Below are 26,974 nucleotides of genomic sequence, written 5' to 3'. Positions count from 1 at the left end.
ATCTCCCGGTGCGCTGGCCCTGCGGGCTTCACCATCGCGTCGCTCCTCGCTCGGCATCTGCGTGTGATGAGATTGGAACGCACATTTTGTAAGTGGGCCAGCGTGTGTGCCGGCCGCTCCGGCGCAGCGTACGATGTATAAATATCCGATGCCAGGTCGGCTAGACTTCCTCCGCCTCGCGAGGGCCCATGCAAACGACAGCCACTTGCACGCGAACGTACGTCTTTCAAAATAGAGCTCGTTACGTGCTGTTATGGTGAGATGTGCGTTGCGTTACAGCGTACTGACAGCAGAAGCAAAAAAATTTGCAACACTCCGCTGCTCATGTGTTTTGAGTAGAACGACTAAGAGCAGCACTGGAACAACTGGAAATGGGGCGTGCGTTTCTCATATTTTGGCTTTTAGTTATACTGAGTGTATGGTTGTTTTGTGCAGAGGTTCGCAGCTTCGCCACTGCGGTGGCCTGCGAAGATAAAATGCGTGGATAGGAATCATTTTTAGTGCAGCCATATTCTAAACAAGTTTGTCGCGTTGCAACCTTGAGCGAAACAGCTTTCGATGTGGAGAAGTGTAGGACAATATATTTACTTTCCACGGGTTCAACCCGCATTCGCAGGTGTGGGTACTGAGTTGCACCTTTTATCGCTTTTATCAACGTTTTGATTGCGTGTGTACGCGCGCATTCGTGCGTGATCTCTACAGTAGAACTCGAAATTAGCCAACCGGAATTAGGCGGACTATTGTATGCGCCCCACACGTCAAACTTACTGGCTGATACGCAATATAACCCTGTCATAAGGATCTGGCCATCGGATACATCGTGCTCAGGACGCCCGCTGTCGGCGTCATCAAACGCCTTGCACGCCGCGAATTCAGCGTTCAGGGAGGTTTACTTTATCGTTTGTTTGTCATGCCTTGTTTCTTTTCTTGAGAATATCTGCGAGAATGTTTGGAAGCGTGCCAGAAGCGCATCAAAACGGGACCCTACCGAATCGATTACACGCGTGTTGTGGCTGCATTGCTTATTTCGTTATGGCTGAGTTTGGCTATATCGAATTACGTGATGCATCGAAGTATTTTTAGCGCGTAATCGTGTTCGCTATAACCGGGTCTGGCTGCACGTTCCTGCTGTCTTTTAACCCTCATCATTTGTTGCCGTGGCAGCAGCACGCCAAGACTGCCGCTGCCCGATGCGGTAACGAAGTGGATCTGGCACTGCGCATTTCCAGGCGCAGCGGCAGTGTTCTGTTTAAGCCGAAATGCAAAAAAAAAAAAAACCCTGTTCATGTTTACTATAATTTAGGGGCACGTTGAAAATCCCCAGGTGGTCAAAATTAATTTGGAGTCCTCCATGATAGCGTGCGTCATAATCAGATCGGAATTTTTTGCACGTAAAGCGCCAGAAGTTAATGTTTTTTTAAAGACTGCCGCTAGGCTAACCTCCTCAGTCATCAACAAACTTTCTTTTCTCTTTTTCTCTATTCTGTCTGTGAAATTTGCGGTATCGTAGAGCGGATTCGCAGATGAAACTAAAAAAAAAAAGCGGTGCTAATCCGAATTTTGTAAAGGCAACCTCGTTGCAGGCTTGGTGAACCTGCGTGCCTTGAATCTCCGGCTTGCCAGTGGATGGCACAACAGGAAAACACGCGTCGCAGCTGCGCGTTGCTTCAGAATAGCGGCAAACCTTACAACGCTGTCCACTAGTTTCTATGAGTCCTTGAGGTGTACTTTGAGTTCTCTAGCAAGCTTTCCAGGTATACTAGTCCTTTTTAGGACGACGTGGGAGTCTCGAAAGGTATCCAAATACCGGGCTCATTACTGCTTCTCGCAGTAATTCAGTAATGTTAGTCAAAAAGCCCGTGGAGTCGGGGAGTCTGAGGTGCCAATGTTCAGCTCCATCTCATAGGGACTGCGCTATCGCCAACGCAAAACAAAGTGAAGCATTGAGGTCGCCCCTTGGCCTCTGGCTGTCAACGGGCTTGTATTTCCGCGCATCGACCGAATCATAAGTACGACCAAATGACGAGACAATTATTGCAGTATTTGTGAATGTCGAAGACAGAGACCGGCGTCCGTCCGACGCGGTTTATAGAACGAACATCTGCGACTAAGATAGCGATGGCACGAACCCTCTCATCATGCTTTCGACTTCTTTCTCTACAGTTTTCAACGCAATCCCGCGGCCACGTCTCATGACTGCGCCTCTGGAAGGTATAGGTTGAAGTACAGGACATCGGACCTGCTGGCCGTTCGACAGTATAGCGTCAGGAATGACGCACAAAGCCATCCATTTCCTGGAAACGCTTTAACGACGCGGCTGATCTTTTTGTCAGATGGTGCATTTATGTCCTTGATGACCACGAGATGTTTGGGCTGTTAGTTTAAAAACAGCATCGGCTTTCTGTGTCGAGCAGAGTGTAGGAACAGAAAGTATTCCTTCTTCCTTCGTTTCCAAAGCTGCCGAAAGAGCTTTTGCCGATACCAGACTCCTTGGGGTGGCTGCAACAGCCGGGGCAGCTGCACGTGGCCGTTCTTTTCAGTGTTAAATTTGCCATCCTTGCTCGAAGCCATCGAATGTTGAACTCGATACCGCGGTTTCGAGCACTTCTTCCCCGGTGGTGTTCCGTCTCCTCACTGCTGTGGCGGTAGGAGGAGTAGGGATCGTGTGACGGCAGGTTCTGTGTCTCCCGCACTGTATTCGCGATGGAACTGGAAGGAATGAATACGGCTACTCATCCCAAAGGTCGGCTTGTATCCGGCCACTCGTCTGTGACGTCAGATCGATTGATTTGGCCTCGCGGACGACTGTAAGGGTAGACGGGCGTTTCAACAACTGGCTACTTAGGTTTCTTCCTATATGCTTTGTGCAAACCCATTCTTACAGTAACTCGTCAGCCGTAAATACAAGCAGCATGCGTGCAGGCGCGCTCATTGCAAGGTGTTACAACTTTCTCCGCGAAAGCTCTTTGCCCCTCCTTTTCAATTTTTTTTTTTTACCAGGCAGCGAAAGTATACAGAGTCAAGTCAGACGGTCGTCGGACATTGTCAAACAAAGCCACGTCTTCAGACGCCGCATCGTGCTGAACGAACACTCAGGACAACGCGTCGTCGCGGGGAATGTGGTGGCCGTTTGCAGAGCGCGACTGATGGCGGGATAGATCTCTCGGCGAGTGCCATAGAGAGAGAGAGAAGAGAGAGAGAGGAATATAGTAAGGCAGGGATGTTAACCAGTAAAGGGTCTGATTGGCTACCCTACACAGGGGAAGGGAGAAGGGGAAGAGAGAGAAGAGAGAGAGAAGGTGTAGAGACGTGTACGCACAGTACTTGAGTTAAAGCCGCTCGCGCAAACCAGACGTTCTGAGAAAGCACAAAAGTGACTTCACTGCCTTCTGAGCCGACGGTCGATGGGGATGGTTCTCTAGTACTGTGGTGCTCCAGTACTCTGGTACTGTGCTTTAAGATCCATCAGGTGTCCATTGAAGTCCGTGTTCGTCCACAATCGGCGCCAAAGTTGACCTTCACAGCCGAAGTTGTCGAAATGGAAGTATTTCTTAACTGGCTCGCAGAGCTTCGTCTTGAAATCTTCCTCGGAAAGTTCCCTCAACGCCTTTGAGTGCAATAAAAGTAAAGCAAATGCGGTAGTTTTGTGCTCTCCAAATTTTTCAGCCAGTGCTGATAGCTGAGTCGAAGTAAGGGATGAAGATGCTACGGCCATAGTATTCTTCCGAAGTTCGCGGAGTGTTCGGCCTGTAGGTTCTGTGTCACACTGATGTGTGACAAACTGTGTCTCACCGCGGCACACTGACTTCTGTACCAAGCTTTCCTGCTATCTCCTTTGTCTCTGAATAAGGGTCCGTAAATAATTTTTCCCCTTTTACCCTGTGCGTGCTAATTATTTCCGTCAGGAGACGTATCTGTTGTTGCACCTTTAAAATGTCCGTCTGTGGGCTTTGCAACATGTTTGTCGCCGGTTCAAGGAGAGCAGAATATCTTGCGATAATGCTAAGGTAAACCAAAAATGAAGGCGAGCGCAGACTGCACGAGAGCTGGGGAGGTATTCTACAAGAGTCCACCTAGTCGACATGCCAATTTCGTGTGCTGTTGAAGTTCTCGTTGGCTGGGCTGGGCTGAGCTGCACGTCCGCAGCAGCCAGGCCCTGCAGCGCTTCAGTAGTTCAGCGGCAGACGAAATGAACATGCCCGCTAGGTGGACTCTTGCAGAATACCTCCCGAGGTGTGCAGATTCCTCCATTTGCCGGTTCGCAGACGATGACAGTTTTGTCACGGCCTCCGTTACTTCAACTAAGTGCTGTTGAAAGAGACGAATGATTTTATATTTGGAGCGCCACCTAGTGTCACAAAGCAAGGGCAGCGAAGGCGCATTCTTCTTCCTGAGAGGGTTTTCCCGAAAGAACTTGACTGCCGCTTTGATGGAGGCCACCGCATTCCTAACATCCACCACTGTGCTTGCCTTTTAGCCGGTGCGAGGCACAATGGAAGTACATAGCTCACGGGTGTTTTTCTTTTATTCTAGCCTGTACGTCAGATATGCTACCCGCCATTGAAGAGCCGCCATCGTACCCTTGGCCTACCATGTTATCAGGATTAAGGCCGAAGGCGTCAGCAGCCTCGAGAATTGTGGCAGAAATGGTTTCTGCGTCCATGGCTTTCCAGCGGAATCACGCCAACGAATTCTTCTCGTACAGCCACCAGATCTGCGCCTACAAACCGGACACCAATCGTGAGCTGTTCTGTCCCTGATCTGTCCGCAGATTCATCTGCCAGCAGCGAATACTGCCCGGACTGGTTGCAGGCGCTTACAATGTCTTACCAAAGGAGCTCCTCGCTGATTTTTATCAGCTCTGTGTACTTGGCGTTTTCGCGCTGTTGTCGAGGTGCACTTGTAGCGCGTGGTCCCCAGCGTCGACGCGAAACCTTAGAAGGTCCTGAAAAACCCCGCTTTTTTATTGTTTCCCTCTAAGATGCAAATCGCGTATACCGTAGAAGAGCACAGCCGCTGTAATCGAGACCAGTTTCTGCTTACTGCACTCCGCGGACTTCTTTCTTGACTGTACGTCGAGTTGCAGTGCGACATCGGTCGCCTTGTTGAGGAAGCGAAGGAAGTCGTCTCAGCTTTCTGTTGCGTCCTTGTGCCATTCACACTTTTCATGTTCCTTGGCTGTCTCGTGAATTTTTTTTTTGTACTTTGTGGAAACATCGACGATGGAAGCTTTTTGTCCTTTCCCCAGCGCTGGCTTGAAAACGACACACTAGCTGGCGACGAAGCGCACCTTTGAGCACACTGGAATACGCGAGCCCCGGTTACTGCGATATAGTCACGCTGGTCGAAATTCCCTGGCTTGCCTCAGCTCGGCAGCGTACGCTTTGAAATTGCATCTATCTGGGGGCGTCCAGGGGCCAGTCAGAAGCTTCCGCTTTTAATCGTTGTCTGCGACAAGGAAAACGGGAGCAACATGTGTCGTGTGAGCATAACTGGCCTCGGTGTGTAATATCTCTATCATTGTCCGAACGTCGCCGCCTGCATATATATATACTGCGCTGTACTTAGAATTATTACTGTACACAAACGCCTGACACCCGCACATGGCGCAGCTGTTTTAACAACGTTTAAATACACATCGTTGGTGCATGTTTCCTGGTAGACTCGTGGCGCACGGTATGTCGCAATTAACCCAGAAACATCCGCAAATTCAGCGAACGTTACTGAAACCAATTTGTGGAAATATTTTATCAATCTCTTCTAAGTCATTGTCACCACACAATTTAATGCTAGATATGCCTTGCTGAAATCGTGAGTGAAATTTTCAACGCATTAGATCTATCAACAGGTTTGCAAAGATGTTAAAGATACAAAATTTACGCTCCTCTTATGAGCACAAGTACGCAGCTAATAACAACTTTCACCGAACTTTGTCTTCGGGCTCGAGCTTGAGTGTGCGACAGAGACCGGGCGGAGCTCATCTAGCCTAATTTCAGACCCTGAGGTATATTTCTGGCCACAGGAAGGGTCAATGATATTGCAGGTAATTTCGACGTTATCGAAAAAATTATCCTTGGTCGGCTGGTACGAAAAACAGAGTCAATCTGAAAGTTATTCGATGAAGTCAAATTATCTGAAACCACCCGCGTATTTTGTGTTTTTGTTGACATTGAATGTAGCGATACTTATTGTCACACCCCTTTGAAGTTCCCCGGTTTACTCATCATCCGATGACGATGCAGTATGATGCGATGTGAAATGAGCCTTCCTACACGAATAAGGCCGCCATACTCATACGGTTGTATGTATTTTTAACAAATTGCGCATAACAGGATAAACTAACATAGGGCATGCTGCATTTTTCTGTTGATGCATTCTTCACAAGTACAACATCTAGCTTCCCGGCGTAAACCTGACGGGCCCACCCACTCCGCTAACGTAAGATTGAGATTAAAAAGCTAGATTCCTACGAAGCTAACCCAAATCTAGGGCGGCTTGCACGAACATTTAATAACGCAAATAATAACGAATTCAAGAACGCGTTCTTGTGCGGACTACTCGTTGTCTATGGAACACTTAAAAACGCGTTCTTAAATTCGTTATTATTTTCGTTATTAAACGTTCGTGCAAGCAGCCCCAGGTTTACGAACTAAAGGGTCAAAACAAGGAGCACACTAAATAATGAACACAATAGGCATGCATATTGCAGGTTAACGGGCCAACCTAATGGGCCATGTTAAATCCGGTACCACGAAGAACAAGGCGTTTATCCTCAAGGGATAAGGTGAAAAAACAAAGTCGAGAAATCGATAATGAATCAGCTTTGATTAGCTTTATGCCCCGAACGATGGGTGTGCTTAAAATGTATGTACGGCAAATACTGGAGCCGTACTGTTTGGGGGGATGAAGTTCACCTGCGAGGGATGATTTGAGGGCGAAGTCGATGTCGAGAGGGTCCCTCGATGTTGAGGCTGCTCAGGTGCGGCGGTGGTGGTAGAAATGTCTTCGGGTTCGGTATTGTGGTCCAGTTCGGGAAGTCGTCTCTCCTTCATCAAACAGGGTGCAAAATTGGAATCAGTATCAGTTTTTCTTTTAAAGAAACTTCTGACGTCCATTTTTGCTTTGCAGTAGCGCCGTAAAACAGCTACACGATGCTCACGGACACGCGCTAACTTTAGCGCAGGGAGGCTGCGTGGTGCCCTAGCCGGACTTTTCTCCGTTTCCTATGCGCGGGTGCGTATTGCGGCCGCGAGTGGCCTTTGAGTGAGGAGGTTGACAAAGCGGAGCTTTCGAGAATTTGGGAGCCTGGGGTACTGATTGTACCCAACTAGCTGTGGCTTCTTCTGTCGCTGTAACCTTTCACCGCAGCCACTTGCGCGTCTAGGCAGGCGGCGGACGCGTGGTCAGGAAGGCGTGCACGACTAATCAACACGCAAGAAAAAATGTTAAGAAAATAAATTAAAAAAAAAAAAACATCCCACCGTAGGCTGGAGCTATTGGCTATCTCCTCCTAACCCGCCGTTTTTTCATCTTCAAACTGTAAAAGCGCAACAAAGACGAGAACGAAGACAGGACGAGGCGCTTACTCACAAATGAAAAAAAAAAAAAAAGCTTATTGAAAGGAAACAAATGTATGCACGCAAAAACGGAGTAGGAGGGTTGCGCATGTGTGTCAAGGATCACGCGTTAAAGCTTTCGAAGGTAGCGTTTTGTCTTCTCTATTCGTTCTCGTCTTTGAACGCTTTTACAGTTTCAAGATGCGAGTAAACCAACTATACTCACAGAAAACTTTATGTGTCTGTGAAGGGAAAGCTACGGGGGCGGAGCTTTTGGACAAGTGTTACCGCGCCAAGTAGTTCGCCAGCGTTTGACAGTGCTTTCAGTTGCTCGGAACAGAGGTTGAATCGACGCATGTTGTCACGGATTTTGTCGTCGTACTCTAGATGCACGGTGGCTTCCGGCTCATACACGCCACCGTCGTTCGTGAGATCGGCAGTAACGAAGTGTGCGACGCCGCGGACGGCCGCATCAACAGAGGGACGACGTGGCACCTGCTCAAACACCTTTTAGACAGAACGAGAACCAAATCGGACCAGGGTCGCACGCTGAACAGGACCATGAACGAAGAAATCAAGATTACCACGGAAAATAACCTCATTGACCACCTCGCCGACAAGTACCTCCCGCTGGCCAAACATGCTAGAGGCACGACCGCCGAAGCATATCGCGGCAAGGCCAGCCCAGAGCTAGATCGGGACTTCTCAATCGAAGAGATACGCACGGCGCTTCAGAACCTAAACAGCAAGTCAGCGCCGGGGCCGGACGGCGTAACTAATAAGGCACTTAGAATCCTAGATGACACCTCCATCGAACCCCTCACAGAGGAAATCAACAAAATCTGGAAGAATGGAGTACTACCCGAAGACTGGAAAGCGGTCCTCATGGTGCTCATCCCAAAGCCTGGCAAGGCGCCCAACAACAGCAACCTCAGACCGATCTCGCTGACGTCTTTCGTCGGCATGGTAGCCAAGCACGCGGTCCTAAACACGCTCTCGAAATAACTCGAAGAAAAAGATATCGACCACGCAACAAAGATCGGCTTTTGTCCCGGGCTATCCACCCAAGACGGCATGAAGCTCCTCAAACATGAAATCACTGACGCAGACACGAGAGACGCAAGACTAATCCTAGGACTATACCTCGAAAAGGCCTTCGATAATTTATCACATGACTACATACTGGACACGATCTCTAACCTCGACCTCGGCACTAGACTCTACACTTATACAAAATCGTGCCAAAGCGACAGAACGGCCACCCTCCTTCTAGGGGAAATCAAGTCCAAGAAATACAAACTGGGCAGTCAAGGGCACACCGCAAGGTTCTGTCATCTCTCCGACGCTTTTTAACCTCGCGCTAGCCGGCCTAGGCAAGAGACTGGATCAAATCGAGAACGTCAAATACACCATATACGCAGATGACGTAACGCTCTGGATGCCCGGAGGTAGCCTGGTATCAATTGAGAACGCTCTACAGCAAGCGATCGACGCGATCGAGGAATATCTCGCTCACACGGGCCAGCGATGTTCGCCCTCGAAGTCGGAGCTCCTCGTCTATAAACCATCGAGAAGCGATCCCATGCCAAAGAGCAAAATCAGAGACACACGCCATTATTCTCAGAACAAAAGACGGAGGAACCATTCCGCACGTCAGCAAAATCAGAGTCCTCGGCATGCTCATTGAGAGCAATGGCTCTAACGCCGCGACAGTGGGGAAGATCGCTACAAAGTCGAATAGTGCCATGAATCTCATACGACGCGTAGCATGCAGACAACACGGCCTTAAGGAAGAAAATCTCCTCAAGCTAACACACGCCTTCGCGCTATGCCACTTCACCTACGAGGCGGCCATGCACAGATGGAAGGCAGCGGAGAAGGACAAACTCAATGTACAACCGAGGAAGCTAGTCAAACTAGCACTGGGAATCCCCAAGAACACAGGGACAGAGCTCCTGCTGCAACTGGGGGTACACAATACACTTGAAGAAATCGCCGAAGCTCAAGAACGGGCTCAATTGACAAGAATCTCTGGAACCAAACCGGGTAGAGAAATCCTAGCCAAACTAGGTCATGACACCACAGCAATCGAGAATATATACCAAAGCGTTCCGACGGACACACGCAACTCCTACATGGTTTGCAGCAGCGACTGTGACATACCCAGTGGCGTGACGGCATACCCAATGGCACATACCTAGCGGTACATACCCACGGGAACTCTAGACTGCACTATCTCCCGGACCGGCCCACCACTGCGGACAGCGCCCACAACACAAAACTGAGCAACGAGCTAAGAAAAAAGCTAACGCTTTAATAACAGCGACAGCGCTTGTTGTAAAGAAGGAAGGCAAAGACGCTCTAAGTACGTTGTCTTTTCCGATTCTTCACTAGTTCCCGCAATCATTATCCGCAGCTACAACAGCCCCGTCTCCTGCTGCGAGTGCGTGCCATGTTTCGGGTAATAATAATAATAATAATAATAATAATAATAATAATAATAATAATAATAATAATAATAATAATAATAATAATCACCACCACCATCATTATCATCATCATCACGGAAAGTCATGACACGGTAGTGGTGTATGCATATTGAATGAGCGGCGACCACGTCATTATGTATGATACCTGCATCTGCAGCGGCCTTATTTGAACAGGCGGACGATTTTGCTACGTGTGGTCTCGGGAAACTTTCGAAGTACTACGGCACTTGTAGAGCGCTCCAATGCGCCCCCGACGCGGTGTGCCGGACAGCAGCAGCCAGAGCAGCCACACAGCAGCAGCGGCAACAGCAGTGGGAAAGCCGAAGGAAAAGGCAAAGAAAGCTTCGCTTTAATAATAACGAATTTAAGAACGCATTCTTAAATGTACCGTAGATAACACATAGTCTGCACAAGAACGCGTTCTTAAAGTTGTTATTATTTTCGTTATTAAATGTTCGTGCAAGCCGCCCCTAAAGTGCCCCTGTCGAAGCAACAATGAGCATCAATGACGTCACAGGAGCATCGTGTGCAAGCTCGCGCCGTGGGGCGCCGTCGAGCCGCGTCACAATGGCAGCCCGCGGTGAGCACCTCGGAGCACATCAAGCGGCGCTTTGTTGCGCGCCCGTCGGCTCGCGAGGTTTTCTTTTGACCGCACAAATAATGACGGCTCGGCCAGTGGTCCCGACCTTGCGTCGACTGCGCGGAAAGACGGAAAGGGGAAGCGAGCTGCGCCGCAACCTTCCACCGAGGAGACACGGAAGCAGGAGACATCGACGCGGCCCGCTTCGTACTGGCAGGAGCTGGAACCACGTTCTGTGCGGCCGAACGTGCGAGAAAATACAAGCGAAGGTGCGGCAGATCGAACAAGGACACACAAGAGACGCCATTAGTGCGGAGCCTATACGAACGAAAAGCTGTGCCGTGGCTGGCGAGAACATTTGGCTTTGACGGCTCGTGATGTACACAGACGGTGATAAAAGAAAGATAAAAAAGGGGTATGGCAGTACCCTGCGTTATCGGCGCGCGCTTCTAGGACCCGGTGTGACCTTTATGTGAACGCGCGACGGTATTGTTGATGATGTGATAACTTTATTTGGAATCCGGCGATTGGGAGGCCCGGGCCTGGGGCCGCCTAGATGGCCACTGGGAGCTGCTGCTCCCGTGAGGCTTCTTTGGCTCGCTGGACGGCCCAAAGTTGGTCTTGGAGTTCTGAGCTGAGCAGCACGGCCGACCACCGCGCCCGCAGATTTTCTGGGGAGACTGCCATTTTATTTTCGTATATTTCACATCCCCACAACATGTGTTGAAGGGTGGCTCTAACAGAATTGCATAGCTTGCACATATCGCTCTCGTATATATCGGGGTAGAAAGTTTTTAGTTGCACGGGACTCGTATAAGTTTCTGTTTGTAGTCTCCTCCAAGTAACGGACTCAGCTCTGTTCAGTTTAGTGTGAGGCGGTGGTAATACTCGCCTCCGATTTTGATAGAATTTGGTAATATCGCTAAATCTTGTTAATATATCTTTTTCTCTCCAGATTTCCTCCTCCGCGTTCTCCTGACCGATGGAAGTCACTCTTTGCTCAGCTCGGCGAGTAAGACCTCGAGCTTCGCGGTGTACTACCTCGTTGAGGTTGAATGCTCGAGTAATTGAACGGAAACGCGCGTCAGCAGAACAGACCGCGATGTGTCGTGTAGCAGTTGCTGTATCGGTGGCTTTTACATTAATCAAGCGGTACGCAAACGATGGCACGAGAGCGTAGAAAACAATGTGGGCCACGTGCTATCCTACTTTTCCGAGATAAACGTGAATGCGCGATATCCTAATGACATGGTGTAAAGAGCGCACACTAATGCTGACGTCCCAGGCAGGGAAAACTGTAAGAACACAAACACTGAGACGCTTCCTTGGCATGCAGATGGCTTCAAGCCGGAGTCCCCGTTTCTCTGGCGAAGGCGACCAGTCACTCAATGAATGTGCTTGTCACTGCCGCGTTCGCCTTTTGAAGAAAAGTATTGCTCTGATGTGCTTTATAAGAAATTCCAAGCTGCGTTCCAAGCAGAACCTCTAAACCTCTCCGTAAACTCCGCGATGTCATTCCCTATATTGAGTACAAGAAGACACCTTGATTACCTTGCAATTCCGGTTCTTTCCTTTTGCTAAACGTATACGAATGAGAGCTTCGCATCATAAATGTTATAGGCTAATGCTATTCGGTTAGCTATATGCAACAACTAAATTGTCCACTTACTGCAATAAAGGGAATGTGAAAAGGTAACATATAAAGAAAAATATTGAGTCGCAGTCTTGCCGGAAGAGCGAAGCATTGACAGCGACAGCAAGATAAGTGTGTGAAAGAGAGAGAGACAGAGAGATAGAAAGAGAGAGAGAGGAGAGGAAAGGCAGGGAGTTAAAACGGACCAGCGTTCGGTTTGCTACCTTACACTGGGGTAAGGGAAAGTAGAATAAGAAAGAATAGAACAGTGAAAAAGTGAGCATTGCGCGCTTGCACACAGTATAGGAATGCAAAGAACAACTACAATCGGTCACTGAGGCCGCTGTTCCTGAACTGCAGTAGCGCCCGAATAACTTTCTGCGCCATCGACGGATGTGGCCACGGTCGAAGAATCCGCCTTTTTTTCATGTTTCTGTGCTGCCCTCTGACGCACGCCGCTCGAAACGTCTTGGAAGGGTCACGGCCGGTCGGGGAGCGCGGGCTTAGAGAAGCGCGCGCACTCCTCGAGACCGGCCGTGGAAGGGTGCCGGGGCTTTCACCGGTACCCATGTACCTGCGCCCATGTTGAGTGTGCGTGGGTTGTCCGTTTCGTGGATCGCGATTAATTAATAATGGCGTCTCCGGGGCACCATGTCGTTCATCCATCGACTACTGGACGAACGGGCCCGAGTGCGCTGTTGTGCTAACAGTGCGGCCGACAAAGGCATCCCGAGTTCCGTCTGCCGACACGGCTGCCTTGGAGTATGTCTGTGCTTGCACCTCGCTTTTTGTATTCCTTTTACAAATTCATTAAACGTTTCGCATATTCAAGAAACCTTCGAGCGTAGCCTTCCACGTCGGATTTGCCAAAGCGGTGCATTTGTTTACATAGACATGTACAGCCACAGATCCCTGCCAGCTTAGGATATTGTGGAAACGGCACATCGCTGATATGAAATAATGTCAAAATGTAACAAAACATACGTATCTGCGCATATGAGCCGCGTTGTTCCACCCTGAGACGAGTCAATATGAGTGGCCGAGCCACGTAGACAACGGCAACTGTGATCCAGACGCACATATTACGGGCTGTTATTACTGATCCTCGCTTTTGCTTAACTTCATCGTACTTACAGTTCGCGCGTGCCATAAAGTAAAACCACGCCTGGCATGTAGGCCATGTTCTCTTGCGAAAACGCGGATGCCATCGCTGACACCGGCAGCCTTCGGGAACGGTGACGTAAGTACAGATGTTGGCACAGCGCTGTGTCGCCGCTTGGCGCTTATTGTGTACGTGCCGCGAAAAGTAGTTGATATCAAATCGCTGTGGGGCTGCAATTGAACTATAAGAGCGATTTCCTTGGTCCCCCTAACTGCTTATTCTTTAAGTTCAGGTCCATTGGTAGCGGATGCACGAACTTGACGGGGACAGGCCTAACCCAGCTTTCACTAAACAGGACCAGCCTTGGCTCAAACTTCATGTGCAGTGCTTGAGAGGACTGAAGCTCGTGCATTTCAACTTCGAAGGCATGTTGACGCATTTTGGGCGCGAATAATTACATACACAAGTGAATGCATTGCGCGGCCGTCTCGTTGTCGGTTCGACGGCTGATCGCTTGGGGTTCGGTCGAGCTATCATGGTCGGCACGCCGATTTTGTCGGTGCCGTCGACAAGAAAGCCCATCGCGCTATTCGACAACTCGCGCCCGTCGGTTGCGCCGTTGTCGGCATATTACGCTCGAATAGTTGGCCAATCGTTGGCGGCAGCGTCTTGTCGGCCTGGCACCTACCTAGTGTTACTGCGCCTTAACGAGTACGTGAAGTCAGGCACGCGCTGCCACCACCAGCAAGAGGGGGCCGACGCTGCAAGAAGACTGCGTCAGCAACGTGATGTTTTTGAAGTGTCGTCCATGTGTAACGCATGGTTTTTCGGTAAGCTTGATAACCGTCAGTGAAAGGCGGCAGCTATATCCCGTTCCATGCATAGCAGTCAATGCTGTGCAAGCTACGCAAGAAGCTCGGTCGGGAAAAGTTATCACGCCGCGCGTTCCGTCAATGCTTCGCTGCCCGCCAACAGCGTTCGCTCGCGCGAGCACGCACGTGGGGCTCCTCGCGTTGCAAATAAGAAACCGGAAAAGAAAGACAAAATAAAAGTAATCTGAAACAACGCATTACCAGCCGTATACGCCACACAATGTGTTTGTTTCTAAGAATTAAAACTTGTTTAATTTGATACTGAGCCTGTATAAAAAACAGTTGCGCACAATTGTGGTCAAGAAACACCGAACTATATCCAAGTGCGAGCGAAGCCACTGCAAGAAGTCTCTCTAGCCTCCACAGGGTTGACTGCTATGTATGGAACAGAGTATAGTTCACGGTGCAGTCCGGACGAAGCCCTGGATACTTTCTGTTTTAAAGTGGAGTTGCAGTCTTACGCAACGCATGTTTTCGGCACCGCACCGACGTAGAGCTGTAGACTAGCGGAGTTCCAAGCCGGTACACTGCACAAGTGTTCGCTGCAGCGCGCGTCCGTGCGCTGTTCTTTTTTCCCCCCGAGGTACTCTTTCCCATTGCTCTTCCCTCTATATCTGGCTGCGCGCGCGTCCCTTGCAAAAGATTTCGCTACTAATCCGCTAGGGCAGGACGCATGCGCCGTCGCGCCGTTGTTCTCCTAGAGTCCAGTCGGCTTAGTGCGGTCTGTAAGGGCATGCGCTGGATGTCGTATGCTCTTACAGCTGTTGTGTCGCAAGCGCGCAACAGCTGTTCGATAGTTTTTCTGCTCAATTACAGGTGTCGCAAGTTTATGTATCTGCCATGCCCAGACGGAAAGAATACGCGTTCGCAAATGCCACACCACGGGCGGCAGAGCAGTGCTGCGTCTCCGCAGGAGAGGCTAGTTGGCACGTTGGAGCCGTTACAAAGTGTCTATAGGGTACGTAGACGGGAATGATTGAGAGACGCTCGGGGAGCTTCAAGTAGCTTGTGTCGTTGTGCGAGCAAGCAAACGAAGTTGACTTGCAGAATGTTACAAGAAGTAAGACTTGTAATTTTATGGGCTGTACAAACTGGAGCAAAGATTTGCCTACTAGCTAAACAGGCGTGTTGTCACGCGCCTTAACACACACATCAACCAAGATGACTCGATGACCGCGAATATTCGTGGTTACAACGTTATCGTGATGAGCAGCGCTGGCAACGGGGAGCTCACGTTCATGTGTTAAAAGAAACGTTTCGAGAAAAACAGAGCATCAACAGGACCAATGAAACACACAACACAGTTGCTGGTTATCAACTACTGGCTTATTTACAGAAAAGACCTATATTCATACATGTTGGGAATATATTAGGAGCAGTCAAAGTCGCCAACAAAGAAAATAACATAAAGAACGAAAGTAGGGACGACCGACCACAGCCGTGAAATGAAGTGCATTTTACCAGGCGGAAAGTTTGGATACTATTTGAAAATAAGCTACAAAGACAAAATTTCAGCAAAACTCATCTCACGATGACTGTCGAGGGCAATGCGCAATAGCAATCAAGCAATGTAGCGGCAGACCATATTCCTGAAGTGACGCTTATTTACCACGTGTAGGGGAATTCTTAGAGTTTCGCTGCTTCGATCACAGCTGAAACTCGATCTAACGAAACCAAATTTTATGAAGTTCCCGATCTAATGAAGAAATTTCCATTCTCGGGCAAGTACCCATAAGGTTCAATGTTGTCACCAATGCGAAATGATGAAACTAGCTTGCATGAAACCCAATTTAACGAAGCTGTTTCAGAAATAAATGAGTAAGAAAGCTGTGATTTTTTTCTAATTTTGACGCAGACGGGTTTTTCTTTGAGCGTGCACTCTAAGGCTATCGCGTTGAAACATCTACACACCCTAGTCACTGGCCTAGCTTTCTTTTTGCCGAGGCTCCACGCCGCACCCATGAACGGAACAACGTACTCGGCAGCCACTACCGTTCTTATGTACCAGATGGCGCTAGGGGCAGCGGTAGTTGGGCCGTCCCCGCGCACTTATTACACGTGAAGGCTTGGGTTAGCGGCAAATACAATGCCGCGGTGCCTTTTAGGTGTCGCTATGTTACAGTCTTAAATTTCGAAGGACCGAAAAATTCCTACTCGATTTTCCGAACTTCCCGATTTAACGAAATAATTCGAGCATGTTCATCACCTCGTTAAATCGAGTTTCAGCTGTATATCCCACATACTCCGATATGGTTCCACTTAGCGCTCGCTTGCCAAGGACGCCCATAAGCACTGAGGCATGACGACGACTGTGTGACGTTGACGCAGTGGTAATGAAATGACAAAGAAATAGTATTGATCGAACGACAAAGGCATATAACGACGATTGCATGACCACAATGAGGTGTAGATTCCTATATTATAGCGATGGAATAACCCTGAACACGTGACAACGATGACGTCAGGACAATGCGATGACGACGACTGCATGACGACGATGGCGGGACGACTGCGGTATGACAAAGGATGCATGATCTCGAATATGTGACGACGACGCAATGACAACGGTCGCAAGAAAACGGCGGTATAATCACGATTAAATGACGTCGTCACGATTACGGGAGAAAGATGAACTGGGAATGACGTCGATAGATCGACGACAGCTGTATGACGATGACATCATAATGAAAGCGGGATGACGGTGGTGAAACGATAGCATGACGACGACGGCATGACGAGAATAGGATGACGATGGAACTAACGCGACGAGATCCCGACGACGGCATATGACAACGAATACATGACGACGATGACATGACAACGGCAAGAGTACGGAGGGATAAGGACGAGTGTACAATGACAATGACGTGACGTTGACTGTATTACGAAACTTGCAAGACGACGGTGGAGTGACGACGACGGCATGACGAAAGTCGCAGTGACGGTGATGGCGCTACCACGATGGCACATCGACAAAGGTCTCACCTTGGATACATGATAGCGAATCTATGACGATGACATGACAAGGGTGGTGAACGAGAATTGAATGACGACAGTGTGATTGCAATGCAATGACGAAGAAAGATTGACGTCGATGGAACGACGAAGGCGGCATGACGACGACGGCCATTGGATGACGTTTCTGAAATGATGACAGTGATAATAAGACAGCGTGACGACGACGTCATCAAGACAACTGTACGATGATCGTGGCGTGATGACGACAGCATGACGAAAGTCGGATGACAAAGCTGGAAGAACGACGATGTGAGGACCACGACAGCATCACGACCCCGAACACATGTCTAGTGGGCGAAGCTGTTAGGCAACTTTAACCGCAGGTCAGAATAGAAGGCATGATGACGCAGCAGCATGACGACATTCAGATCACGAAGCTTGAATGACTATTGAACGACCGCGACAGCATAACCATGTTGGTGTGACAAATAATGCAAGACGACTTTATGACGATTATGGCGTGATGACGAGGGCATAACGAGGGTTGGATGACGAACTGGAATGACGGCAATCCAACTACCGTGACGTCATTACGACTCCGGGCCCATACCTCGTGATCGAAGCTGTTAAACTTGGTGACGACCACGGTATGACGAGAGTAAGATATCACGAAACTCGAATGACGACAATGGAACCACCACGATAGCATCACGACCAGAAACTCGTACTTAGTGGCTCAAGCAGGTAGACAATTTGGGCCACTAAGATAGATAGATAGATAGATAGATAGATAGATAGATAGATAGATAGATAGATAGATAGATAGATAGATAGATAGATAGATAGATAGATAGATAGATGGGCTCAAAACGGCTGAAGTAGGCAAAGAATGCTATTCGCGTTAAAATTTTGATAACAGGCAACGATCTTAAACGGCTACCAACCGAAAGGTCAAAAGCAACAAAAGTAAAGGTGACAGATGTAACAAGGAGACGGTGGGTGACAAGATGCTCGAAAACTAAAAGGCAAGAAAATGAAAAAAAATCGCAGTTTCACCCGAAAGGCGAAGCATCGATTGCGACAGCAAATTTGAAGCAGCTGTACGAAAGAAGGATAGTTGTTTTATTGGCCGTATAAACTTGGAAACATTCGCTTCCTAACTGAATCAACAAGCATGGTATCAGCGCGCGCAGGCAAGCATGAACACATCACACTCGATGAGTGCGGACACTCGCTGTCGAAACGCTGGTGTGAGCAAACGCAGCAGCAGCAGCAGCAGCGAGCGAAGTGACCTTGGTGTGGTCTATTGCTTCAGCTCAAGAGTGACGAGAAAACAGCGCGCACAAAGGTATGAGCCGTCTGCAGATCCATTTCAAGATACGGCGCACGCGACCGCGCGCGGCCATGCAAAGTACGCACTTGGAAGAGTCGAAGCTCCCTCCCCCCCTCCGCCTCCTCCCTCGCGCGCTGCCTCCCTGTTTTCTTCTATATATGACGCGCGATATTGAGCCGCTATTGTCAATTCCTCTTGCTCCCGGTCGCGAAATCCGCAGTTACAGGTGGAGCACGACGCCGCCCCCCTCATTCGCACCGCCACATGGCCTTTCGCGCAACGTAAGACGGCGCGTTTGCTCTACCCTTTCTTCCTTTGCACGTGCCAGACTAAGCCGCGATGATCGACTTCCCTCGCGTGCTTTCACTAGCACATACAGCATACGACGGCGTTGTCGTCCTTGGACTTTACACGGAACATCACGGCGACGGCAAAAATGTGGCTGGAGAGTCCACATAATTGCTATCGCAATAAGAATGTCGTAGTTGACGCATTTTTCAACGAAGCTGCGGCGTTCCAAGAGCGTTAGCGTCAGGAGCCGGTTGGCGCGTGCTATAATGCACGCCAACCATTTGGCGTGCAGAATAATGGCGCCGTCATTATTTGCCCGCTCCTCACTGCGGCGCCAGTAGTGATCTGAGCGAGCGCGGAGAGGTGTCTTGCTCGCGCGTTCCCTTCGCAGTATACGCAGGATGTATGTATTATCCTGAGTAGCGAGCATTCTAGAAATGATTGGAGAGTGTTTTCTTTTCCTAGAGGTTCGAAAGTTAGACTCGTATGGGCCTTGGAACTTGAAAGACTATGTCTCAGTAGTTAAAATTAAATTATGGGGTTTTGCGTGCCAAAACCACTTTCTGATTATGAGGCACGCCGTAGTGGAGGACTCCGGAAATTTCGACCACCTGGTGTTCTTTAATGTGCACCTAAATCTAAGTACACGGGTGTTTTCGCCCCCATCGAAATGCGGCCGCCGTGGCCGGGATTCGATGCCGCGACCTCGTACTCAGCAGCCCAACACCATAGCCACTGAGCAACCACGGCAGGTTATGTCTCAGTAGTGTCGAATTGTTTACAATCTCTTTTGTTGGTGCGCGTTGGGATTTTAAACTCGCTATTGGCACGAAATGTTGTGAAAGAAAATATTCGCCGACAATTACGATACTTCCTAATGCGAGATTTGAGCGCAGCTCTTCACGTATTTTCATTTCGCGATATATTGGCTGGCGCGGACAATTTGTCTTGTGCGGCACGTTACAAACGGAGCGAAGTGTGGCGCGACTGCCGCGTGAGGCAGCGCGTGGGGGACGCGTGGGCGGGATTCACCAGCAGCCGCCGCAGGCAGACCCCATACGATGCGCGCTACTCTGGCGCCATCTTGTAGCCGTCGTCGCCGCACTACGCTTTTCTTCTCAAGCTTTCGCCATACCCTCCTCCTCCGCGTTCGCTTTGCGAAAGTGAATATCCAGTGAAGCTGTTGAAAACCACCACTAACAACTGCTGGGGGTTATGCAACGCTTTATTGTTTTAGAGTAATGATGGTAATGGTAATTTAGAGAAATGATAGTAATGGGAGTAATGGTAATGTTGGCAGCACGCAGCTTCTGGTCGTATTGCCGTTTATTTTTCCCTTTACCGCTCCTCGTATTCAGGCTCATCCTCGAGAGTCCTAACTATACGTTGCGTACCAATAGCCGTGTTACAACAACAATGAAATCAGTTGCTAGGCTGGTTCTTGTATATACGAAAGGCGAGAGACGTCGCTCCCCACGTCGCAAGCTGCCGTCGTCGCGGCAGCTTGCGCAACAGTAATCTTTACAGGAAAACATATGCGGGAAGCGCCACGTGCTTCGCACTGTTATCAGGAGCGCCTTATCAGCAATTATGTGGTTCGGAAGCTTGTTTTGTGCTTGTTCCTGATTGAAACAAATGCTGTTCTGTATGTTGTATGCGTGATTCCAAAAATGTATGCACTTTTCGCTTCACTTTGCTGAGTGCTTGAATTAAGCCTCTGCCTTACCGTGGTACGAGCCACTGCTGCTGCCCTGCACAGCCGCCGGCATAGGCCCACATTTTTGCTAACGGACGCGGACACGAAAAATGCCGGCCACCGAGAGGCTACTGGCTTCGCTGCATAGGGAGGAACGGTTTATTGATTGTTACGCAGCAGAAATGTTTTTTTGGGCCGTCCCGGCTAGGACAAAGTCAAGACTCGGGACATGTTCGAAAAAGTCGGCACTGTCCGTCTAAATTCGGGACGGTTGGTAACTGAACGGTGGAGGCTTCTTAAGTGGGAAGCGTGAGAGGGGAGCACGACGGCATGCACACCTCATAAATGGCACAGTGTCGTTACGTTGCTTTAGTGCTGATGGCATTAATCTTGAAGTTCATCGGGTGATAGGATTTGCCAATTTGTTTTTTTTTTTAAATCCGGACTTCTTTCTTCATCGCACATGACTCGGGCCGCCCCCTCCGGCTTTTTTGCATGAGACTGCCTCAGGGGAGACTATAGCAGGATACAACTTAAAGAAAAAACAGCACTTGGCAACCAAGGCACACGGACTGCGCGGCGTTGTGTTACTCCGCTAGCCAATCACAGAAGCAAACAAAGTCGTCGTCATGCGACGTTTTCAACATGCCGTCGTACTTGATACTTCCGGAGCGTTTTCTGTTCTTTAAGAGTCTTTTCATCGGCGAAAGCGATGAGGTGTGCACCAGACATGGACGAATTGTATGGAGTCTGAGCATTTCACTCTTCGAAAGTCCTCGGTACAGTTCATTTCATTGCTGAGCCCGTTTTACTCTTGAAACTTTACTGCCAACTGAAGTGAAACTCGACAGTAAATAGTTTCAGCGAAGCAAGCGTTTTATTTCAGTTCAATAAAGAATTAGGCTTTCGCCATTCCTATATAATAGACGAGTGAAAACGCACAAAATTATGCGCTTATAACTTTATTTTTGGGGTTACCGCCCTACTTAGGTAAAAGGAAAAGTTTGAAGTACTAACTATTTGCAGCCTCGCGGAGGAACAGTAGCCGGCGGTTATGAGGGCGTGGGCTGGGCTTAACTGCATAGTTAAGCTGTATCCGACTACAGTTTCTTGTCTGCACTGTTCGCGCAGGCCGCGGCAGCAAGATCAGCAAAAGGCATCCGGCCGTGCTGGTGCGCCGAGTGACCAGGTAGGGTGCCCTCCGGCAGTCCCGATGCCATGCCCCGGACAGCCGGCCGCGCCCAGCGACGGGGCCGCTACCTGAGCGCCGTCGCCAGCACCACCACCCGCCGGCCACCCGACCGGCGCCGGGTTGCCCTGCCACCGCTGGCACCGAGGTGGGGGCCAACCCGCCCGCGCCCTGAACACGGCCAGGCGGTACGGCCGGCCACCGAGACGTGCACGTCGCCCTGCCGGAAGAGCTCGCGAGACAGGAACCTGCTGCACAAAGCGCTTGCGTTCCAAAGGTCTGGTATCCCTTGCCACCACGGTATTCCAGATGACAAAACAACGCACAACTGGGCGAGTTTTTTTTTTAAAGCGAACCTTTCTCTGCATTTTCCCCGCGGTTTGGCGTTCCTGTTCGTTTCCTCGCCGGATTATATTATACTATATAGGCAACCGCTGGGATGAAAATTCAAAGGAAGTTTTTGTCTTGAAGAATAATTCATTGTTCCCTCCAGTGTTGAACTGCGCACTGTACATTTACCCACAAGAGCTTTAAGAGTGTGAAAATATTAAATACGGTGTGACGTAGGGACAGAACTTGCGCATTATTAACTTTGGGCGTGGCGCCTACCAGGCTATATGCTGTTACCACGCAGTATTTGATCCTACTTCCAATTTATGCTTTGCGCTACTTTTGTGGGCAGGTGTATACATTAGTAAAAAAGGTCAGCTTGAAAACGAGAAGCTGAGGCATTTAATCGTCGAGTATTGCACGCATGCGCCAAATTTTTTTCTTTTAACTTTCAGTCATAGTGAGCAGACTGTGTGTTTGGCTGCTGAAAGCAATACGGCATCGTTTATAGTAGCACTAAGGGCGCTTCTTTAAGTACGTTCAGTGTGCGACGCGGACCAACGTAACGCCTATAAAGAATGTGCCTTGCTTTCAGTTTAACATGGACGTGTATACGCGGCTGAGTTTGCGCATGCGCATATTTTGATGAAAAGGCGTATTCTCATTGCAATGTATACGTAAACATACGGAGAGCTTGACATTATAACCCCGCATGTGCCACTATTAGTGGAGGTTGATTCTGCCTTCGTGAGCCGAGAACACGTTGTTGAGCGCACTGCGGGTATTGTTTTTCAGCCCTCTTCACAGGTTTCAAGGCTGCTGTACGCTGAACTTACACTCAGACAACCGGTAACATGGACTCACGAGCTCACTATCCAAGCGAGGGCAGCACGAAGAGGAGCCTGTGGACATTGAGGTACAGCGCTAACATTAAACGGTTCTACGTACAGCATGAGACATGGGTGTATTAACAACAGAAAGCCCAGCAAAACATCTGTATTAACTATGCATCAACACTGGGGATGTCCTTGCGCGCTTAATAATTTGTTTTGTGTTATTCGATTGAATTGCTTGTTTGATTTCCCTTTAACTGCAGAAGGTACAGAATGGGCCGTTTTGTTGCAATATCTTTTGGGTTGCTAAGTATGTTTATGAAATACGCGCTGTTAGGCACGTTTATGAAATGTGCGTTTTTGCAGGAAGGTTTTTTGCTTCCTATCACCTCATGGTATCATCTTTTGATTGTTACACAATTTCGCGTTTGGCAAGAAGCCGGCGACTTAATAGTTGCTAACATTTCCAATTGCATCCAAATAATCTACTCGCACATACCTAGCTATAAACTGCCATGGAGACCGCAAGGAGCTACCAGGCTGTTTAGCTTTACGTGCTCCGCGTCGAAGCTTCTTTTTTTTTCGTTCTGATGAACCGAAAGAGGAGTTCATAGCATCCCGGAATGAGTTAGAGGATATGACCAAACTCACAAATTAACTTCTGGCCTAGCAGCTACCAAATATTCCTCTTAAATTAATCAGGAACAATTGTACGCCTGAGCTCAGTGATTGTAGATCGTACATATATTTAGGTAATGTTGACCTATCAGGACTAGAACAGTTTTTGTCGTTTTGTGTAACGTTACGCGCGGACGACCGAGAAAAATAAAGTTCCTTCACAGATGTGGTGCCCAATCTCACAACCGTTATGTCGAAGCGAGCGAAGCTGTATAAGCGAGTTCTCACACCCTTAGGTAGTACTAGGGGTCTGCTTGCTGTATCAGTGCCCATACGCAGGCCACATTTCAGCATAAAAGCGACAGCCTGCATCGTCATAGCCATACAAACTCCCAGTTGACCTCGGATGTGCAACCGGTGTAACGCGGCGGAAGAAAAGCATTACAGATTACTGGTTGAAAAAACCGCGCATGTAAATGTTTTCTATACGAATTAAATATAGGCAAGATAAGCTTTATTTTATTATTGTTAATCATTACGTTTCACTGCCAATTCAGGACGCTGACACAGGTTGCGTTGCATTCACATTCCAAATTGACTACGCCGTCTCACGTCGGCCTGCGCCGCGCGAAAACCGTTTGCGGAACTCCGCTTAAGAGGAAGCTTCAGCTCGGGTCTAACTCCAATGCCGTCTGTTCAAATACATGTAAAACGCAGAAACGCTTTTCTGAGATAACCACTGGGCCGATTTTAGTGAAATTTGTTGAATTCGAGAGAGAATGTTCAATTTTAGTGACTGTTGGAAGCGGAATTTACATTCAGGACCCGAATTTTTTAAGAGGAGCTTTCAAAATTTGGTAAGTTTGAAAAATGTGGAAGCACAACGTTTACGAAGTCCTAGCTCTGCACTAAGAACACATATCGACGTTCTGTAAACTGCATCCGTTTTAGAGCATACAATACGGACAAATTTGATTTATCAGTTTACATCTTACTTGAATTTGTTACATTGTTCGCAAGGGTTCTGCGAAAGTCCTACTCACATATTACTGGTCTACTTGAGGGCTATATATAATCCCTCAATTTTGTCCGCTTTATATGTGCTACTAGATGTGATGTCGTTTTGCATCGCTGGGGCACGGAGTTGCAAACTTTATAGTTTCGTTCTCTGAAAATTTGCAACAATTTTCGTAAATATATTGACAGCCTGAATAAAAAATTCGCTACCAATAGCCACTATATTTAAAATTTTTCTTTTAAATGCAACAAGCCTCATCAAATTTGGTGCAGTGGTTGCAGAGAAAGACGATTTATCCTCTTCGATGTATTTAGATAGGAGCCCCCGAGCTAAGTCTTCAGGTGACGTTACCGTTCTGTCATCCCTATATGATGCTAACCTGACTGAACCAGCCGATGTGCACTAACCAGTCCAGTAGTATACCGTGTTAAGGTTACTTTTTCCTCTTCAGTGAAATGGGGGACGAAGAGGAGGACGCTGGTGCTGCAAGGTCGGAAGCCGAAGATGCCAAGAAGTGAGCCTTCTTCTCTCTCATTTTCAAATCAACAATTCGGTCACTTCGAGATGGGGCAATGTACTAGCTACAAGAAATTGACTTCACGATGGCTGCAAGATGACTTTGAACATTGTAACCTTTGAAAGCAGATGAAACGCTTGGCGCGACCTAGTTGCTTTAGCAGCGTAATAATTTGATTGGACTGTGGAGCCCAATAAATGTGGCCCTTCTTTTTTTTACGCAGTAATATCTGTCCCGGGAATGGCCTTTACTTTTGCTGATGTGTGCATAATTTTAACCTTTTTACATTTTGCTTTTATCATGCTTCCGTCGACTTTATTTCAATCAACGCGATACCGAATAGGAAGCCCAGTAAATAGTAAGGCTGATCTGTTCAGTTTGCAATGAAGTCGATGTCTTTCTATCCAGAATTACTTTACGCCAATTACAATGCAGATGAGGTCCTATTTGCAGTGCAATGTTGTTACGCCAAGGTGACAATGAAATCTATGTCTGCATTGCAAATTCAATGACTTACCTAACTTGTGAACAGCGCTCGCGCAAAATAACAAACTTTCAAGGCATAATTAGTAACTGTTGATAGTTTGCTCAATGGCCGAGTTGTCCAGACATTCCTGTAGGTGATTATTTTAATTCTGGCGTCTGGTTCGCTCAATGGTGGAGCGACCACCTCCAAAATGATTTCATCCCGCCAGTCTGATCCCCGAAACAGGACGAATCTTCAATTGCGAAGTTTTCTTACCGAAAAAAAAATACAAAAAACAAGAAACGTATGAATCAGCAGCTTCGCGCTACCTTCGGGATGGATGACAATGTTCCCTTTGGTGGAACTCCCTCTACCTCGCGGATTTCCGCAGAATTGATTTGCCATCTGGGAACCGCTTACAGATGTACACTTCTTTTAGCAAGTCGCTTGATTACAGTGCCCACCCGAATTATACACTTACGCAACTTTTGCCACTTCTGGCTAGTGCTAGCATTTGTGTAGGCTTGCTCGTTCCTCATTAGAACGAGTGACACACCCGTGCGTGGCTTGTGTTCGCGAAGACAGTACTGAACGCCTCATCTGGTTATGTCATCGCTACCAAAGTACATGGCTTCCTTCTGTTGACAGCGTTAAAACCGGAAACGGCCAGGCAATTCTCAGAGACAGGCATCCTTGATCCATGGGCCTCGTGCATGGCTGGAGTAGAACGCAATGCGAGCATCATTGCTGCAATTCATCGACTTGGCAGATTTCGGCGATCGTCTAGGGACGTCACGTGTACCTCAGTCCTCTTTATCCTTTGGTCTTTATTTTCATCCTTTTATTCCTTTTCCCAATGCAGTATAGCGAATAGGGCGCGCATCTGGCTGATCTGTTCGTCATTGCTTTCTTTGTTTTCTCTTTCCGCTCACTCTCTAGTTATAGTTGGAGAATACACACCGTCAGACAGGCGACAATGGTGCGTTAGTTCTCTCTTTTCTTGTGAATCTTTACGGAGGAGCACGGGTTCACATTCTTCCCTCGTAAAGTTTATGCAAGTAGCAGCCCAGTTGTTTTGCTACCTCGGCTAATTCTACCGACTCTAAAGGCTAGAGCTACAGTCACAAGCTCGCTTTCATGGACAGTTAATGATGATAAGGATGATGATGATGATCCTGAGTCATGAAGTGTGCTGGTATTGGGGGATAGGCCGAGACTCGGGCGGCAGGAGGCCGTAGAACTGCGCGCGCGTAGTTTGGTTTCTTTGTGCGAGCTAGCGGACTTCAACGTTTTTCTTTTTCGATGTTCACTGAAAGCGAGCGTGTAACTGCGTTACGAGCTTGCCGAATTAGGTGTCGCGTGTAACTTTTCATTTCTAGATGCGAAAAATGCAAGAATGAGCAGATTTCGTAAAATCTAGAAAGTCTAGCTCAAAAATAGTCAGAAAATCTGACGAACATACAATTGCCTTTTTCTCTCTCGATACCAAGAGT

General features: G+C 48.4%; 1 protein-coding gene across 1 annotated transcript in view; it reads left to right on the top strand.

Annotated features, from left to right (window-relative positions):
• cyc (basic helix-loop-helix ARNT-like protein cyc) overlaps positions 1-26,974 on the top strand; it is a 107,695-nt gene that overhangs the window by 48,250 nt on the left and 32,471 nt on the right. Inside the window, exons 2-4 of the mRNA XM_050183307.3 lie at positions 21,642-21,976; positions 22,825-22,945; positions 24,950-25,012. Coding sequence (XP_050039264.1) covers positions 22,884-22,945; positions 24,950-25,012 — 125 coding nt within the window. The 5' untranslated portion in view covers positions 21,642-21,976; positions 22,825-22,883. The remainder of the gene's footprint in view (positions 1-21,641; positions 21,977-22,824; positions 22,946-24,949; positions 25,013-26,974) is intronic.

Source organism: Dermacentor andersoni, chromosome 4 (assembly GCF_023375885.2).
Source record: "Dermacentor andersoni chromosome 4, qqDerAnde1_hic_scaffold, whole genome shotgun sequence".
Classification (NCBI taxonomy): Eukaryota; Metazoa; Arthropoda; class Arachnida; order Ixodida; family Ixodidae; genus Dermacentor; species Dermacentor andersoni.
The sequence above is the reverse complement of the archived record's forward strand: the minus strand, read 5'-3'. Positions and strand labels throughout refer to the sequence as shown.